This window comes from Macrotis lagotis, chromosome X (genome assembly GCF_037893015.1).
Source record: "Macrotis lagotis isolate mMagLag1 chromosome X, bilby.v1.9.chrom.fasta, whole genome shotgun sequence".
Taxonomy (NCBI): Eukaryota; Metazoa; Chordata; class Mammalia; order Peramelemorphia; family Peramelidae; genus Macrotis; species Macrotis lagotis.
This window is the reverse complement of record NC_133666.1, coordinates 430,947,644-430,966,043: the sequence shown is the minus strand read 5'-3', so window position 1 is coordinate 430,966,043 and position 18,400 is coordinate 430,947,644. Positions and strand designations below refer to the sequence as shown.

General features: G+C 32.1%; 1 protein-coding gene across 1 annotated transcript in view; it reads left to right on the top strand.

Annotated features, from left to right (window-relative positions):
* SNTG1 (syntrophin gamma 1) overlaps positions 1 to 15,315 on the top strand; it is a 536,013-nt gene extending 520,698 nt beyond the window's left edge. Inside the window, exon 17 of the mRNA XM_074202064.1 lies at positions 14,874 to 15,315. Within this exon, the coding sequence (XP_074058165.1) occupies positions 14,874 to 15,038 (165 nt within the window). The 3' untranslated portion in view covers positions 15,039 to 15,315. The remainder of the gene's footprint in view (positions 1 to 14,873) is intronic.
* Positions 15,316 to 18,400: the final 3,085 nt, after the last annotated feature.

Here is an 18,400-nt window from a genome sequence, read left to right as displayed (position 1 = left end):
AAAAAAAAAAAAGAACCTGGAAAACCATCTTTCAGGAAGTTATTAGGGAAAAATGTCCAAATCTGCAATATCAAGAAAATAATATAGCCACTGAACTCCTCCCAGAGTAAAAACTCCAGCAGAGTTATATACAATTTCATGGTCTTGACTAACATTTGTTTCATCTTGTTTTGTTTTGTTTTGTTTTGTTTTGTTCTTTCCTTCCTATTTTCATTTATCATGTTTTTTTGCCTCTCTTGAGTTGTGCATTTGACAGTTGGATTCTCTGTTCAGTTCTCATCTTTATGTCAGGAAATTTTGGAAGGCCTCCATTTCATTGAAAATCCATCTTTACCCCTGACAGTATATGTCAAATTTTGCAGGATAGTAAATTCTTGGTTTTAATCTGAGGTCCTTTCCCTTTTTTTAGCCAAATTCCAGAATTCCCATATAAAGGAGAAAACACTGCAATTAACAAAAGGGCAGCAATTTAAATACAAAGAAAACAAAACAGCATTTATCAACCCTACCATTGAAGGACCAGAAGATCTGGAGTATTATATATCAAAGGGCAAAGGACCTGGTATTACAACCAAGACTTTATTATCCTGCAAAATTCAGCATATACTCAGGAGATAAGATGGATGTTCAACAAAGTGGAGGACTTCCAAAATTTCTTGACAAAAAGACCAGAACTGAACAGAAAACTCAGTCATCAGATACACAACTGAAGAGATGCAAAATAAGGTAAATGAAAAGGGGAAGGAAAAACAAAACAAAACAAATGTTAGTCAAGACCATCAAATTATATACAACCTTATAAGTGAAGATATAATGCTTGCAACTCTTGAGAACTGTATTTCTCTTAGGAAATTTAAAGGGTTGAATATAATTGAAGATAATGAACTTAGAGGATAAGGGTATGACTGGGTCTTGTCTCTCCATTGAAAAGGACAGAAATGACATCATTAGGTTTGAGACACAAAGCCCTGATGAAAATCAGGGGTGTTACTCTAAACTTAAGTGTTTCAGTTTCCTTTGACCTATTTTAATTGTGCTTTGCACAAAAACATTAGCACTTTCTCTGATAAAGGCATCATAAGCTGGGTTGTCCTGAGTCAGTGTCTCTCTCATGCCTTACAATCAATTGTAAAGTTCTTAATTGAGACCTTCAAAACATCTCAGTACTTGGAGAACTCTGTTAATTAAATCAGGATTGCACTCATTCCATACTTTACTAAATAAGGGAGTAAGTGCCCTGACTGGGAAGCTAAAGGAGAGAGTGTGGAAGAAAGGATGCTTGGAGGTTGGGCTTACAAATGTTTCATGAAATGATTTGACTCATGAGGATTATGTGTCCTTGGAGGGTACTGAAAGGGGAGGTAAGTAAAGACTCTTGAGATGTGTACCTCTCAATGAGACAGAAGAGGGAAGGGTACTTGGTGACTTTGAGGCAATGCTTATCAATCAATCAGTTATTGTACTTTGATTTCATTTTGAGTTTATCAATCAGTCAATTAATCAAGATGGGATTGATGGTACCTGATTAGTAGTGTTTAATTCATAAATAACACCAAGTGAAGAGGCTCAAAGATATATAACTTTAGAGGTAAAGGGAGGATAGGAATACTGAGCAACTTCTATTTAATAGATTTGGCCCAGAGAGTGAATGAAGTACATTCCCACTTGGATTAAAAAATCTATCCTACCCTACAGGGAAGGAGGTGGGGATGGGGGAAGGGACAGTAAAAGAAAGAAGGGGCTGAAAAAAAGGAAGGAAAAAGTATAAGTGAAAATAAACTGAAAGTTAAATTATAAAAGAAAAGTTAGAGAAAGAAAGTAAAACTTTGGTGAGGGGGAATAAGAAGAAAGGAAAGAGGAAAATATAAAAAGGGAAAGATAATATGTAGGGAAATACAGAATTAGTAATTTTAACTATTAATATTAATGGAATGAACTGTCCCATAAAATTGAAGCAGATAGCAGAATGGATTAGAAACTAGAATCCTACAATATGTTATTTGAAGCAGAGAGATACCCACGCAATAAAGATAAAAGGATGGAGCAAAATATTTTATACTTCACCTGAAGTTAAAAAAAAATAATCAGGGGTAGCAATCCTGATCTCAGAAAAAAACAAAAACAAACATTGATTGCATTAAAAGTGATAAGGATGGAAACATCTTAAAAGGCAACATAGGTAATAAAGCTATATCATTATTAAACATGTAAGCACCTAGTGCTATAACATCCAAATTCCTAGAAGAAAAGTTGATTGAATTACAAGAAGGCATAGACAGCAAAACTTTAATAATGGAGGACCTCAACCTCACTCTCTCAGAACTAGACAATCTAATACAAAATAAAGAAGAAGGAAGTTATTAAGGTGAATAAAATCTTAGAAAACAGATATGATAGACCTCTGGAGAAAACTTAATGGGGATAGAGAAGTCTAAATCTTTTCTTTGCAATACATGGCACCTATACCAAAATTCACTATATACACTAGAGTATAAAAATATAATCAAATGCTGAAAGGAAGAAATAATAACCATATACTTCTCAGATCATGGTAAAATAAATTACATGTAATAAAGGGTCATGGAAAGATTAACCAAAAATTAATAGAAAACCTTAATTTTAAATCATGAATGGATCACACAGCAAATCATAGAAATAATCAATAATTATATCCAAGAAAATGATAACAAGGAGACTTGATAACAAAATTTATGAGATGCAGCTAAGACAATTTTGAGGGGAAACTACATCTCTAATTGCTTATATGAGTAAAATAGAGAAAGAGGAGATCAATGAATTGAGTATACAAATTAAAAAGCTAGAAAAAAGAACAAATTAAAGATATCCAATTAAATAGCAAATTAGAAATTCTGACAATCAAGGGAGAGATTAACAAAATTGAAAGCAAGAAAACTTTTGATCTAATAAATTAAATTGAGTTGATTTTATGAAAAAGCCAATAAAATGAATATGGAGAAGGGAAAGATTGATAATAATACTGATATTTTAAAGGACATAAATAAAATACTTTTATTTCCAAGCCAACAATTAAAAAAATAAACTGCTTAACAGACATTCTGCTGGAAAGACAGTACTGATAGGATGTCCAAATTCAGTTAATGTACATAAAGCTCCTAAAGATACATTGTGTCTTTTGGTGTCGTTCTTTAACAGGAAACTTCCACAGGTGGTAGCTATGTAATAACAATGGCAGAATATTAGAGAGTTATTTTGAATTCTTGGATGATTCAGAAGCTGGAACCAAAGGACAATACTGGTATAGAAAAAGCAAAGATAGACGTTGCTCTGTCCTTATACCATAAACTTCTTTTATATTGTAAGCCTGAGGGAAGTGAACCAAACTCACTATCTATCCCAAGTTCTTCCCACTTTTAGGTACATACCAGTCAAGATAATATGATCAGTATGGAGTACTCTGTAAGTATCCAGGGTAGTAGAGATGAGATCAATTAGAAGGAGAAAGGAGAATGTTGATGACTGTTTTGTGAGATAAAAGTAAGAATTCTGTAAGTATATAATTTGAATATTACTACTACAGGACTCAAGTTTCCTCTAGCCTCTTTTTTTGTGGAAACAGAAAAATTCTGATATTTCAAGAGGAAACTTTGGATCAGAGCACAGGCCAAAAAGAGATCAATAATGAGATGTTCTCAACATTAGACTCAGTCCATTAAAAAAAATCATAATCTGTTCAGGTCATAAATTACATCTGAAATGGAATTGCCTAACTCTTTAAAATCTCTGACTAGATCTCTTTTATTTTACTCCTTGGCATGAGGGAGTCAGAATGACTAATTCGCTGCCTATTATGTGCAAGCAATTGAGCTTTATTTCTTTCTATTTATGTTTTATTAGATGCAAATAATCAGAAGATTATCTAATTATTACTTTTGTTGCGTCTTTTAAGGGAATTTGTATGAATTTGACATATTCTATTCTTTTTGGCTTCTTGTTACAATAAGTTCTAAGATATTTTTCATTTCCATATATACTCAGAGACTGATTCTTCAATATCCTCAAAATTGTGTCATCTTCAGTGCAGATCTTGTCAACATAGACTGAGTGATCTAGTCCAAAGTTTTGTTTCCTCAACCTTATTTTTTAAATTATATTTCTGTTTTCTAGTATATTGAATGAATGAACAAAAAAGTTATTAGTAAGAACTCACTATCAACAAAGCATTTAAAAGATACAAATAGAAATGTGGAATGAATACCTCCTTTGAAGGAGCTCACATTATAATAGAGAAGAGAGAAGATTTCAGGGATGTTGGATTGAAAGATCACAGGATCTTTTGGCAAAGTGGCAAAGCAAAAGGGAAAGTATCTCCCTTAATGTCATATTTGTTTTTGCTAATAAAAACCATAATCTGTTTCTTGTAGTAAATCATTTGATAGTGCCAAAGATTTTAGCAGCAAGTGACTATTAAGAAACAAAGGTTATGGGGCGGCTAGGTGGCACAGTGGATAAAGCACCAGCCCTGGAGTCAGGAGTGCCTGGGTTCAAATCTGGTCTCAGACACTTAATAATTACCTAGCTGTGTGGCCTTGGGCAAGCCACTTAACCCCATTTGCCTTGCAAAAACCTAAAAAAAGGGTCATAGTCCCTGTCCATTTGTGGCTGTCAGTCAGTAGATGGGTATAGTTGTTGGGGAAGGTGGTGATAGTCATTTGACTTTCTTACCACATATACCTATCTGCTATAGCTAGACTCAATGTGGAGTCTATAATATTACAGTTCAAATAAGAAAAAAGTTCTAATAGAAATCTTGACATTTTTAAAAAATTTTTGTCAGTTTGTTACTTTCCCGGGTTACCTTTAAATGTTTGGGGGGTAATTATTGTTTTGATTGATCATGTGTTACTAAACTTTAGATGAATTTTTTATGCTCTTTTTTAACTACTCAGTATTATATATTTCTATATATGTTTTTAAGAATAAGTGTATATTTCTAAGTAGGTATTATCTTTAATAATCACATCTCTCCACTTGCTAAGGAGATCAAATGTTAGCTAAGATATTCAGTAATTTCCCATATAAAATACTTGTCATCAACATTGTTTAGTTAAAGCTTAATAGAAAGAATTATTTTCTTAAATGAATTTTGTTTTTCTTTTTCCTCAGTTTGGTTTCCTTTTGGACTAGACATGTAAAAGATCTGCCAATTTGAGTAATGGAAGGAGCAGATGCATCCCATTTGCAAAGGAATGATAGAATCCTGACATTGAAATTGTGTACATTGTTCATTTTTTGTGAACCATGCATCAATGAAAGTAACAAAAATATGAAAAAACAGATGTGAGAAAAAAATTTCTACCTAGAAAAATTTAATTCAACGTAAATATAACTAGCCAATTTTCCTCATGTAGTATAAACTTACAGAGGCATTTTGTTCAAGAGGAGATAATTGAAATAGCAATTCAAAAAAAAGATATAGGAAGGCTTCCATTTTATTCAATTTAAAATAAGTTTCCTTTTAATTTTTTTCAATAGTGTATATAAATGTCATCTATATTACTATGTACTAAATATATGAGGTACAAATGACTTACACTGGAAAATGGAGATAAATGTGAAAATGTTTTATAAAAACTTCACTTTATTGAACAATCTTTTTCTATGTTTTGTTGGAATATTTGTTTAATTTAATTTCTATCTCAATTCATTAGTAAAAACATTTCAAAGCAAAAGTCAATTACAATTTTTGATCAATCAACAATCAATCATTGAATAAATTCTAAAAGAATCTGTGTGGTTTGAAACTATTTAAGTTTTACTCCATATTACATAAAAAGTACTGCATTTGGAGATGGGAAAGCATATGTTTGAATCCTAGCTCTGACACTTGCTGACTCCTTGACCAGTGGCAAATCACTTATTCACTATGATCATCAGGTTCCATATCTCTAATGTGGGGGGGGGGGTAATATTTTCACTATCTATCTCACCAAGTTGTCAGAAGTCCAGCACTTTGCAAACATGAAAGCACTACATAAATGTGAGCAAATAAATCATATAAGACCCCCACTATCAAGATAATATTAATAGTAAATAACCATTTATTAAATTCCTAATCTCTGCCAGGAATAATGGGCTAATGTTGGAGACATTGGGCCAAGCTCACTTAGTCAAATTATAAAGTTGTTGAAACTTTTACAGTATTTCTTGATTTTTATTAAACATTTGATGATGCCACTTAATTTTGTATAGCATTATTTACTGACCTTGCAGACAAATTATGTTTTATATATGTATGTACATTTGCACCTATGCATACACATATAAACAAATAGATGTGTGTGACACACATTTTTTTCCAAATTAGTTATAATCATAGAAATTTAGAGCTAAAAGTTACCTTAGAGGTCATTTTATCGAATCCTTTCATTTTTTTAGATGAGGAAAGAGTCCCTGAGAGGTGGTTAATTGACTAAGGTCATCTAAATAGTTAATTGATGACATTATAAAAATCCAGACCTCTTGATAGTTAATCTAGTGTTCTCTTTATTATGCTTCTCTGAATTCATAAGTTGGCAAGTGAAATACAACAAGTGAAAGGATTAAAAGAAATAGCACTTGAAATCATTGCCAATATTCCCTAAGGTCTGATTTTCAAGGAAAATCTTCTAAAAAGTGAGTCAAGATAGCGAGGAAGGAGAAAACAGCATTTTGGTAGTTATTCTGTGATCATGTGGAAGAGCATTGTGGTTGCATGTAAAATCACTGTGAGGCAAAGATTTAATCCACCTATCACCAATGAGAAAAAGAAAACAGTAGGAACAGCAAAAAAAGCAACATTCCAGATAATAAACATGTTTAATGCTGCTAAAATGTTTATATAAAGTGTTCAAAAACCCATCTCTATATCTGATTCCTTCAGAGATTCAGAACTGTTGCTAGTCATAGTTGCAACTCTACTGGAATGAATTAAGAAGAAAGAAAAAAAAGAAAAATTTATATTTCTGTTACAAAATGGAAGGGGAATGAGCTGAAGAGGAGATTTATTTACGTTGATTAACATTAAGTGCATCAGTTATTGGATCCTTATTATTTACACTTAGAAAAAGGTTGCCAGAAACATGAAGATTAATGTTCCTACACAAATTAACGTTCCTACAATCCTTTTTAACAAAACTTAAATTACTCATTGACACAGGTCCTTGTACAGAGCTGGTTGAGAAATGATTGTTGAATAAAACTGAGTTGTGCAGAATCTGAGATTTCTGAAGATTGTCCAGAGGGATAGATACATTCAAATGTGTTTGTGTGTGTGTGTGTGTGTGTGTGTGTGTGTGTGTGTGTGTAAATATACATAATTAAATTTTCTGTATTCTTTGTCTAAGCATAGTGTTGCTATTAGGTGGTTTTTGTATTTTTTAATCCCTCACAACAGAAGTTCAGGAATTCTCACTTCATTTATCAGAAGTCAATAATTGTTTCTTTTCTTTCTTTTTTTTTTCTGAGAGACGCATAATGACTTTCAAAGGTTGCTGGTTAGAATGCAAACAAATAATTTTTCACATAAAATTATTGAAAACTACTACTTTTGTTTGCAAACTCACAATAGCTCCCTTTATTATTCTTGGAAATGAAAAAGGACTACATTTCAAACCTATTAACATTGAAATGTAGCGTTATCCATCTAGTCCAAGCAACTAATTTTTAAGATGAAACAGGCCCAGAGAGGTTAAAAAAAATAAACCAGAATAAAACTAAAAAAAACTTGACTAAAGCAAGTGAGTTCCTATAGAAACTAGTGTTTCCAGTTTTCCCAAAAGATATGTTTTGTAATGGAATGAAAAGCTCAATAGGCACAATCATTTCCATGTGGAGTGAGCACAGGGTCTAGAGTCACCAGTTAAAAAAAAGAGGCAGGTGAAGAGTTACAAAAGTAAGGAGTATCAAAAACATGGCCAGGAGGAGGAATAAAGGATTACAAAGAGGAATGAAAAATGATGAAATTTTGTCATTAATATCTTTCTCTCTTTCTATAGTTCTTTCCCATTTCCTAGTTTCCTGGATCCATGTAGACTTAATTTATTCCTTCTTTCAATATGCCAATCTAACTTGTCCTCCAATATTATGATAATGAGAATAGAATAATGATAACTTTCATTTATAAAAGCAATAATCCAATTTAGTGGGTATTTTTATTAAGCACTTACTATATGCTAGACCCTCTGGTAAGTTATATCTATGTAACACTTTAAATTTCCTGAAAGCAAATTATACAGACAATGATTTTACATTTTTACATATTTTCATATATTTTACATTTGAGGAAACTTAAACTTCAAAAAGATAAAATTGACTTGCCTAAAGTCAAATAGTTAATGTTATGAGCAGGATTCAGAGCTAGGTATTCTAAAGTGGTCTAAATCATGAAAATTCTCCTGAAATTTCCCTTTCCTAATTAAAATACACATTTCCTGAGAGCAGATTAGAATTGGTAAGAAATAAAGTGATTCTAAGAATTTCCATTGTATGAAATAATTATAAATGTACATTAAGTGGAAAGGATAAGATACTCAATTTAATGCTAAAAGAAATAGGGAAAAATTTAGATCATAAGTGGAAACTATTCTAGAGCATGATTGAAAAGTCCTTTGACTTTTCCTTTTGGGCAGCTGGGTCGTACCTTAGTTTGGAGGTCTTCGTGGTACCACAATAAAGGTTCTTATCTAGTAGCAATTATGAAAATTTCACATATTTTTACTTCTACCAAGAATTATTTTTTCCTGATAGATAGATAGATTATCTAATAGAGTTTATTTTTCTCTCCTTAAGGAAACTGATTTTTAGTTTTGTTGCTTACCATTAACCATTACATAAAAGAATGAAAAAATATACTGCAAAAGGATGCTCTAAAGTTACCCTTCCAATTACTATAAAAGTGGGACACACACACACACACACACACACACACACACACACACACACATATACATGTACAGAAAAAAAAATCTCATTAAACTAATAATCATTTACATTAGGAAAGACTACAATTAAGACTTTTTAGGCATTAGTTAGGCATGATAGAAATCTAAATATATGTAAAAAATCAAGATCTGTAGTATTTATTCAGGAGTATATTAATTAGAGTACTAGCCTTATGTTCAGATCCTACCTCCAGCAGTTTTTGATTGTTTGACATTGGTCAAATTTGTCACTTGACTATTACATATTTCTAACAGCTCTCCAAGACTGAGTGTATTTGATATCTCTGAATGCTGCAGTGAATTCGCAGAGACACCTTGGAATATTTTGTGTTTTCAAGAAAAACATAGTAAAATTTGCCATCTTTTATGTTTAAGATATCTTGATTGTTTTTCCTTTAGGTCAGGAATGCAGAATCTTTTTTCTGTCAAGTGTCATTTGGATATTTGTAATATTATTCATCTTTATATTTGGTCAAACATTTAAATAATTCACCCCTAAAATGCTCCTAGATTTATGTAGTTTCCCGTCCCCCCTGTGATTACCATAGAAACACCATACCAAATGATTTCATGAACCTTAGATTAGACCTGTACTTAACATTCCTATAAAGGTGATTCTAAAGGATTACATAAATAATAAAATCAATAGGTACAAAAAAAGTGAAGATTGGAGAGGGAGAGAATGGAAACAACACAAGAGATAGAAGAGTATGAGTCCAACATTACCTTCTTGAGGGCAAAGACTGCTATTTTTTTCTTTTTTCTTTTCATCTAACCTAACACAGTACTACGCACAAAATAGATGCTTAATTAATGTTGAGTTGAATCCAATCCAATTGGTAACATGCCATTTTTCCTCACTTACTTCCTTTCTTTTTTTTTCTTTTTCAATTTATTTTCTTCCCTCCCCAGAGAACAGTTCCATTTAATTAAAAGAAGTACTTGGGCAAATGTTCATCTGATTTAAAGCAATTCAATCAAAAGAATGAATGCCCAAGATCTAAAACTATTTTCATATTTGTTAAAGTCAAGTGAAATCCAAATCTCTATCTATTACTCTAATGAAATGAATAGGGCAGATTTGTTTTTATCTCACTATGTTTCATCTTTATTCTCCTACCCCCAAATCCTACCTAATCTTCCAGGAGATTAAAAAAATAAAATCAAACAAGTATGGAATCAACACTGTTTGGTATCCCATCACCCTGCATCATTATTCTTCCATTTTTCAACTTTTCAAATGGCATACCCCAGGACTCAGAATAAAAGTATAGATAATGGATATATACCAAATCAGTAGACATATATATATGTATATATATGTATATGTATATATACATATATATATATATATTAAATACTTCAAAAAATTGGTTGAAAATAAAAACCTTGAGTCTGGCTAATTCTGAATTTCTGAAGATAATGAAACTTGAATATTAGCAAAAGAAAATATAATATTTTGTAATAATATTAGTTAGAAACAGACAAGAAACATAGCTGAGGCATCTTGGACAAATTTGTATCTATAAGAATACCATTTACAATTTCTGTTGGTTTCATGAGAATAATAAAAACATATAACATCAATTAATTAATAAGAACAATAGACCCAGTGTTTTGATTTGGTACATATGACCAGAGATCTACAGCTCTAATTTCTAGGAAAGTGTTTCATTATATTGTCTCAAAAATCTGCCTCACTTTAATACGTACTTTCTAATGTTACAGAAAAGAAAATTTAATTATTTTTCCACATTTTTATTTCTAAACTTTCTGAGAATTGAAGCCAATTATTATATATCCACTTGGTTTTCTTTTCTGCAGCCTTCAACTCCTCATGACAGTTTTCAGATCCATGACTAAATTTATCAACTTCCTCTGGTTTAGCTACAGTAAGTTTTTAGATGGATGTAGAATTATCAAAGCCTGTGATTCAAAGACTGCAGCAAAGTGGCATGCCACTATTTTTTTCCTTTTACTATGCCTGTAACTGCTAGCAATAATAGGTCTTTTTCAAAGTTTATTGATTTTCCAATTAATTTTAAGCCATCCTTTAATTAATATCAAGTGCTTTTTTTGGAGGGGTGAGAATTTTTTCATTTGTATACAGGTATATTTATTGACAATTGGGTCAGTTTCTGAATGGTAAACAGAAAACTGGAAAACAAACCAATATTTTTAATCAATCAATATGTATTTGCATGTATTGTGTCTACTCTGGGTTAACTCTGAGTACAAAAATGCAAATACAAAAAATGAAATAATTCATATTCTCAAAAGACTTACATTCTATATGGGAAGACAAACTCATGTAATATATGCATATACATTTAAATGTATAGGTACATACATACAGCACATGTATATCAATATGTATTAGTGTACATGAATATATTGTTGTTCCCTTCTATATATGTGTATATATATATGTATCATGTATACATATTTACCTACTTGTATGTGCAGAATAAACATGAATGAAAAATAAATATAAAACATAGAGTAATTAGAGAAGTTAGGCATTAGCAGTTGGAAAGCTTAGGAAAGATTTCCTGTAGAAGATGGCAGGTAGCTAAGTAGCAGCCCTGGAGACAGGAGGCCTGAGTTCAAATCTGGCCTCAAACACTTAATAATTACCTAGCTCTGTAACCTCGAGCAAGTCATTTAACTCCATTGCTTTGCAAAAAATCAAAAAACAACTATCAAAAAATGATAATAACTGAACTGAATTTTGAAAGAAATTGGTTCTATGATGATTAGGAAGGAAGAGAATTCACTCCAGTATTGAGGAATGGCCAGTGAAAAATACTTAGAGTTAAGAGGTCCTGGAACATTGTATCTAAAGAAGAGAGCAATTATTTGAGTTAGAGCATTCTTATATAATAGGATCCAGTAGTTGTACTTAGTAGGAGAATAACAACATGGTGTCAATGCTTAAGATAATTTACTGTAGCAATCTTGTGGAGAATAAACTCCAGTGGAAAAAGAAGTTTCATTCAAGGAAATCAATGGGGGGGGGTGATTAAAATAATCTAGGTGAGAAGTCATAAGGGCATGAATTAAGATGATGGCTATTTGAGACTTTACATGAATATATGGATCTGGGAGTCATCTGCATTGAGATGATAATCCAACATTTATAAATTGATGAAGGTACTCAAGAGGGAATATAAAGATGATATCTCAGAAGAGAAACTTGGGAGTCGAATTTGCATTGCAGTTAGTGGTATAATATGGATAATGAACTATCAAAGGAGACTAGGAAGGAAAAAGGATGTTCCAGCTTTGAAATGAGATCACTGATAACTTTGGAAAGAATTGAGTCAAGTGATGAGATTAAAAGCCAGAATGCAAAATGTTGAAGGCCAATAATGGAAAGAGAAGGTAAAGCAGAGTATGATCTGCATTCTGAGTGGGATGTGACTCCAGATTATTCCTTTATCTTATGTAAAATGCAGGTACAATATTGTCCCCTCAGGTGACAGGGGAGAAAAACATATCTGGATGGTTGGTGGGTATGAGGAGTGAGGTCACAGTTAGAGTAAATTGTAATCTCTTCTTCCATTTAATTGTTCCTCTCTAGATATCAGTGACATGTATGATGCCATTTGATTCCTTTGTAATTCTATACCCTTTACAACATGAAGTCTAAGAAGAGGTTACTAGCCATTATATACAGAGGCATGCCTTAAAGAAAGACCTAGGTTCAAGTTCTACTTCTGATAAGCATTCAAATCACAAGTTCTCAGTGGTTTGGACAATTAAGACCCCACACTAAAAACTAGCTACTGAAATGCATCATGAAATGATACATCCATAATAGAATTTCCCTACACTGATGAAATCACAACTTCAAAAAACAAAAAACATAAGATACCATAAAAAAAGATAAAAATCATAAGTTCTGCTCCAAAAATTTTTGTAGGTTGATTTACTAGAAGTTGAGTAAAACAAAATACTAATGAAAGTTAGTTGATATAAAAGAAACTCTGGATAGGGTAGTCAAGGGACATGGGTCTGAGACCTAGCATTGCTCACGAGATATTTTTCTGAGTATCACTGCCATGGATGTACAGTGAGCAGTTTGGGATATATGTTCTTTAAGATCCTTTTTTTAGCTCTGAATTTGCATGAAATCTTAGAAGGACCATTGGACTGGAAGGTAGGGGAAAAAACTAAGAGAATCTAATCCAACTTCAAATTTTGTTAGGCGTATATCCTTACTGGGTGATCTTGGGCAAGTCAATTCACCCCATTGCCTTACAAAAATCATAGCGTTTGATGATACTGTGTGAAACAGGAGTCATCATTTTAGGCCTTTACAACTATGCCAAAGAATAAGAAAAATAACTACCATGTATTGTAGTGCTTGCAAAGATAGATGTATATGTTAACCTCTTTGATCCTGAAAACAAAGATTTTCTACCTTGTGTTATAAGCACAATTCTATGAAACAAATTCCTTTTAATTTAGAACTTAAATAATCTAAGCATGTCTAGCCTGGAGAGAAAGATAGCCAAATTGGTATAGTCTCCCAATACCTGCAGACGTGACTTTCTACCACAAAATCACTTTAAATAACATTTAATAAGAATTTTGAACAAGGAAATTATCATAATATGTCATAATAAAATTTATGATTAACTTTACAAAAAATATCCACTATTTCCTTTTTCTCTTGAACATGCCTTAAAGTATTTTCCAAAACTAAAAAAAGGATCTTTTTTTCCCTGAAATCAGTATCTTAAATTCTTTCTCAGTGGAGAAAAGTAGGTCACAGAACTAATCAGTTAAGGAGATGGAAAAAGCAGACATAGCCCTTAGATGGGTCACTACCCCAATTACTTTGGGGAGAATGAAGGCAATGACCTAAATGGGGCAAAAATTATTCTTTGTTCAAAGTTTTCATTGCCCAAGAAAGCTTTTTTGTCCTAACATTCCCCCTTCACCCTTGAATACTGAAAAAATCTTTGGAAATTAGAAAAACATTCTTTAATATTTCTAGAGAAACGAAAGAAAATTTTTCCTGTGATAATACAATCCTCACAACTACCCTGTTAAATAAATGCTATTGACTCCATTTTACAAAATGATAAAACTGAGACTCAGAAAAGTTATGGCCTGACAGAACCAAGTTTCCCAGGCTACAACAGTCAGTATTTCAGGGAGGAGTTTGAAACTAGATCTTCCTAACTCCAAGACCAGAATTCATTAACTGCAGCTCTTAACTTTCTGTGAACTGCCTCCATATTGGGTCAGCTTGCCTAGAAGTTCAATGAAAACGTCTTCCCGAGAGACATACATAACCAAAAGGATTATGATATGGGGAAGTGGACAAGTTTTCTTACCCTGAGACCAAATAACTCATCTTTGAAGAGAAGTCACCTAGTTTCCTTTTTCTCTTTTCTTCCAGAAAACATTACTTTTGCCATTTCAGTGAAAAAGTCCAATCTATAGATCATTTTTTTTTGAATTGGGTTCTCCTTCTGGGAAGCCTCACAGTGGGATAATGATTGTTGCTTAAAAAGAGCATTGGCTGCATTTTTTTACTACAAACCAACTACTCTTCCTCTTTGACTGTGAAATCTACTCATCTTGAAATAGAATTCACATTAATAAAATTATAATTTGGCATGCTATTGCAATGCATTGTTCATTAATAACGAAGTGACTTAGAAACAACATGCTGATATTTTTTCTTCCACTAGTTGAAATTAGCCTACTGAGCATGAGACATATAATTAGCTTTTTTTAAAGACTGATAGAATGTGTCTATATATGTCAAATATTCTATGTGTTCTTTATGTCAAAATGTAATCAATTCTTGTTTTAGTCATGATACCCAGATGCATTCATTGCTATTGTGAATTTGTGGAATATTTTCATATAACCTAGTTTCTGATTTCCTTTCAGGAGCTCGAGTTTTCCAACCTGTTTGCTGTTCTCCATTGTATTCACTCCTTCTTTGCTGCCAAAGTGGCTTGTTTGGACCCTCTCTATTTAGGAAATCAAGCCTCTGCCTCTGCTTCTACTTCTGGTTCCTCTGCTGCTACTAGCAAAGTAAAATATACCACCTGACACTTCCTACTTCCCACAGCCACAAGTACACAGGTGTGTACAAATGTGCATCACTACTAGACCCTGGAAAAAACGACTGTCACTAATTAAAGAGACAAGTCCACATTATAGTTTTGGAAGAGAAACATCCTAACAGATCACCAACTCCTCTCAATTTGGCAAGACATCTGTAAATAACCCCAGCTGAAAACCAAGCCTAAGATGAATATGCTTTTACTATGATCTATTTGTACCAACCTCCTGCTTTAAAGAAAAGTAGAGACAAAAGAATTAATTATATGAAGAAACACTTAGAAATCCAATAAAATTTTCAGCTGCCCATAAGAAACTGCAAATGGAATGGTCATTTTCTCGTTTCCAGGTTATTTTCTATGACAATGTGCTAGGCCTGAACTAATCCCCATCTGTGTATTATAAGTGATATAAAGCAAGTAAGAAATAGACCCCTGTGGCTACAAGGAGTCTAGCATGAAAGACAATTGTCTAAGTATCTCCTTAAAGAAGAAAGCACTTTAATTCTTATTATAGATTTTCTCCTGTACCCCTAACCATAGTGTATGTAACAATCATCCTGTTCTCATTGTTTTATCTTTAGTCATCTGTAATCCACCTGTAAAGAAGTAACCGTGCTGACTCATTACAGACAAAATATGAAATGGCCTGTTCTCATCTTGGACCATTGCTGTAATAACTTTAAAGACATAGGTATTAAGGCCAATTGAAAATGAAACACATTATTTCAATTATGACTGATGCAAATGGATTTGTTGGCTCCTTCATTCCTATCTTCATTGTGGAGAAATTTACTTTTAATCCAATGTGCTTTCCTGAGTAACTGAAAGAAATTTTCATTAGGAAATATGCTAGGACTCATGAGAGAGAACAGGCAAGGGAAGTCTCTGTCACTTAGTCTTGATTAATTAATCAGATATTCAAATTGCCCTATGAAACAGTCTTACAACCAAGAATCTGTTAATGTAATGGTACTGCTACTTTATAATACCACTATTAGAGGAAAATGAAATAAATGAACTAGGAAGATAGAACAATATTATCTTACTGATGTTTTACTCTCTGAGGATTGCATCTTGCTTATCATAAGAGAATGCATTATATATTCTTGATGCTTTGACTCCTGGTGAATGTAAAATGGAGGATCTATAAATTTGGAATTTCAGTGCTTCTTCTAATTGTTTAGAATTCAAACATACAGTACTTGAATGCCCTGGGCCATATACTTGGTCCTATGATATGGCTTTAATGGGAGCTTCATATGAATATTCAAGCCCCAACCCCCATTTTTTCCAATTAATTTTGCACTATCACACATTTGATAATATGACCAAATATTTAGTGTTTATTTTGTGTGTGACCTAATATTGAAAAAAAGATCAAAAGCCTTTTCATTAAAGCAAGAACAGTTACCTTAAAAGGGAACTAATATTTCTAGAGAGCACATGAAAGTTATTCATATTCTATTGTTTTCCATAGATCTTTTGAATATAAGTAACCAGTCACTGATTTATTTTATTCCTTAATGGTCTCAAATGTGTTGAATGGAAAACATTTCTAAGGACCAAGAAGAATCAGAAAAGAAAGTGAGATTTTCCAATTATAAAGAATTTTCTTATAGAATGCCCAACAGTCAAGTGTTGCTCAATAAGTAAGGGTGAGCTTTGCTTTTATTTTTTGATATTGTTTTTAAACCACTTTGCCTTAGCTCTTTGAAAGTTTGGGTCTAATGGCAGTATTCTAAGTGTGTTTGAGTTATATATCATAATTGCCATGTGATCAAACTGTTTTAAGTCTGGAAGGATTTATGGGATGAAAATGTTTGCCAAATATGTGGTTATTATTTCTCATACATATGTAAGGTTTGCAAATGTACTTTCCAAGATATTCATGATAAAAATTTATTTCCAAAGGTTCTAAATGTGAAACAATCATAGTTTAATAACATTTTATTTGGGAAGCATCTTTGGGAATTATTGAAAAGGACTAACCTGTATTAATAAGCCAATTTTAATGTGTTATATTTTTCAAATCTATTTTAATTAGTATTAATTTTGGATGACCATAACATTTAAATTATATAGCACATGTTCATGATTTGAGAGAGGGGGCACTATCTACATAGTATAAATATTTGGGAATTAAATCAATTAACTAAATAATGGTTTGCTGGTTTGATCTTACTACCCAAATTCTTGGTTATGACTTTTTTTTATTTCTTTACATCTTACCTTTTGATGTGTATGGAGACCAAATCAGTTCATCAGTAATAATCTAATTGAATTATAGATGACAAGTCTGGAAAATTTTGTAGACGTGGCCTCAGGAAAAATTGTTTATTTCAGTTTTAAAAACTGATCTAGATGTATGGCCTACATATATTAATATATTTTTCCATTTGCAAAACTTAGTTATGTTGGTTATATTTGACATAAGAAAACTAAAATGTCTTGGAGGGCAACATTCAAATTATTTAAAATTGTAGTGTAGAAAATTACTTTTTTCTCCTAAGATAATAGGTAATCAAAATTAAAAATACAACATGAATGAATGAATGAAAAATGAATGAAAACTATTTTGTAAGGTAGTGTTTTTCCCTTATTATAGTAGATTTTAAGAATCATCGATTTGGTGTAAAATTGCTATAATTGTTATATTTTTTGTCTTTTTTCAGGTGTCAATATAAGCAGGCATACAAAAACTATTTTTTTTACTAATTATGGTGAGATCAAACTTGTAAAGAAACTCAAATCAAATATTTAAATAATTATGAAAATAGTGTCAGATTCTCCATTTGTATAGATGTTTTAAGGTTTGAAGTTTATGAGTTATTGAGGTAAAGGAGTACTGCAATCCCTATACAATCTCAAGAAACAATTGTTAAATTTTCAGTATGAGCATTTACACATAAGAAATGACCAAATGCTACAAATCTGGATTTAATTTACTGTTTTGCTCATTAAGAAAACAATGGAGATCATGTTAAGAATTCTGATTAAACGTGTGTTTTGTGTGCATTTTTTGGAGAGCTAATTGTTGAACATTTACCAACAAACCACTTTAATGAGGTTCATTTTAAAAGAATCTCTTGGAATTTCGATGTGTAACAAGTGGAGAAGAGACCCATCAGATGTTTCAATTAGTTAAAAGAGTTAGCCTTTAATCTCTGTGGATGGACTGGCTGGATAACAACCCACTTCACTAGAAGCTTTTCTATCCCTGTGAATATGGCATCTCCATGGTTCTGCTGTTTGATTTATCCAAATAGACAATTTTAGATAAATATGATCATACTGAAGTCTGCATAAATGTAATCTTCACAGATCCAATTATAGACAACTGGACAGTAT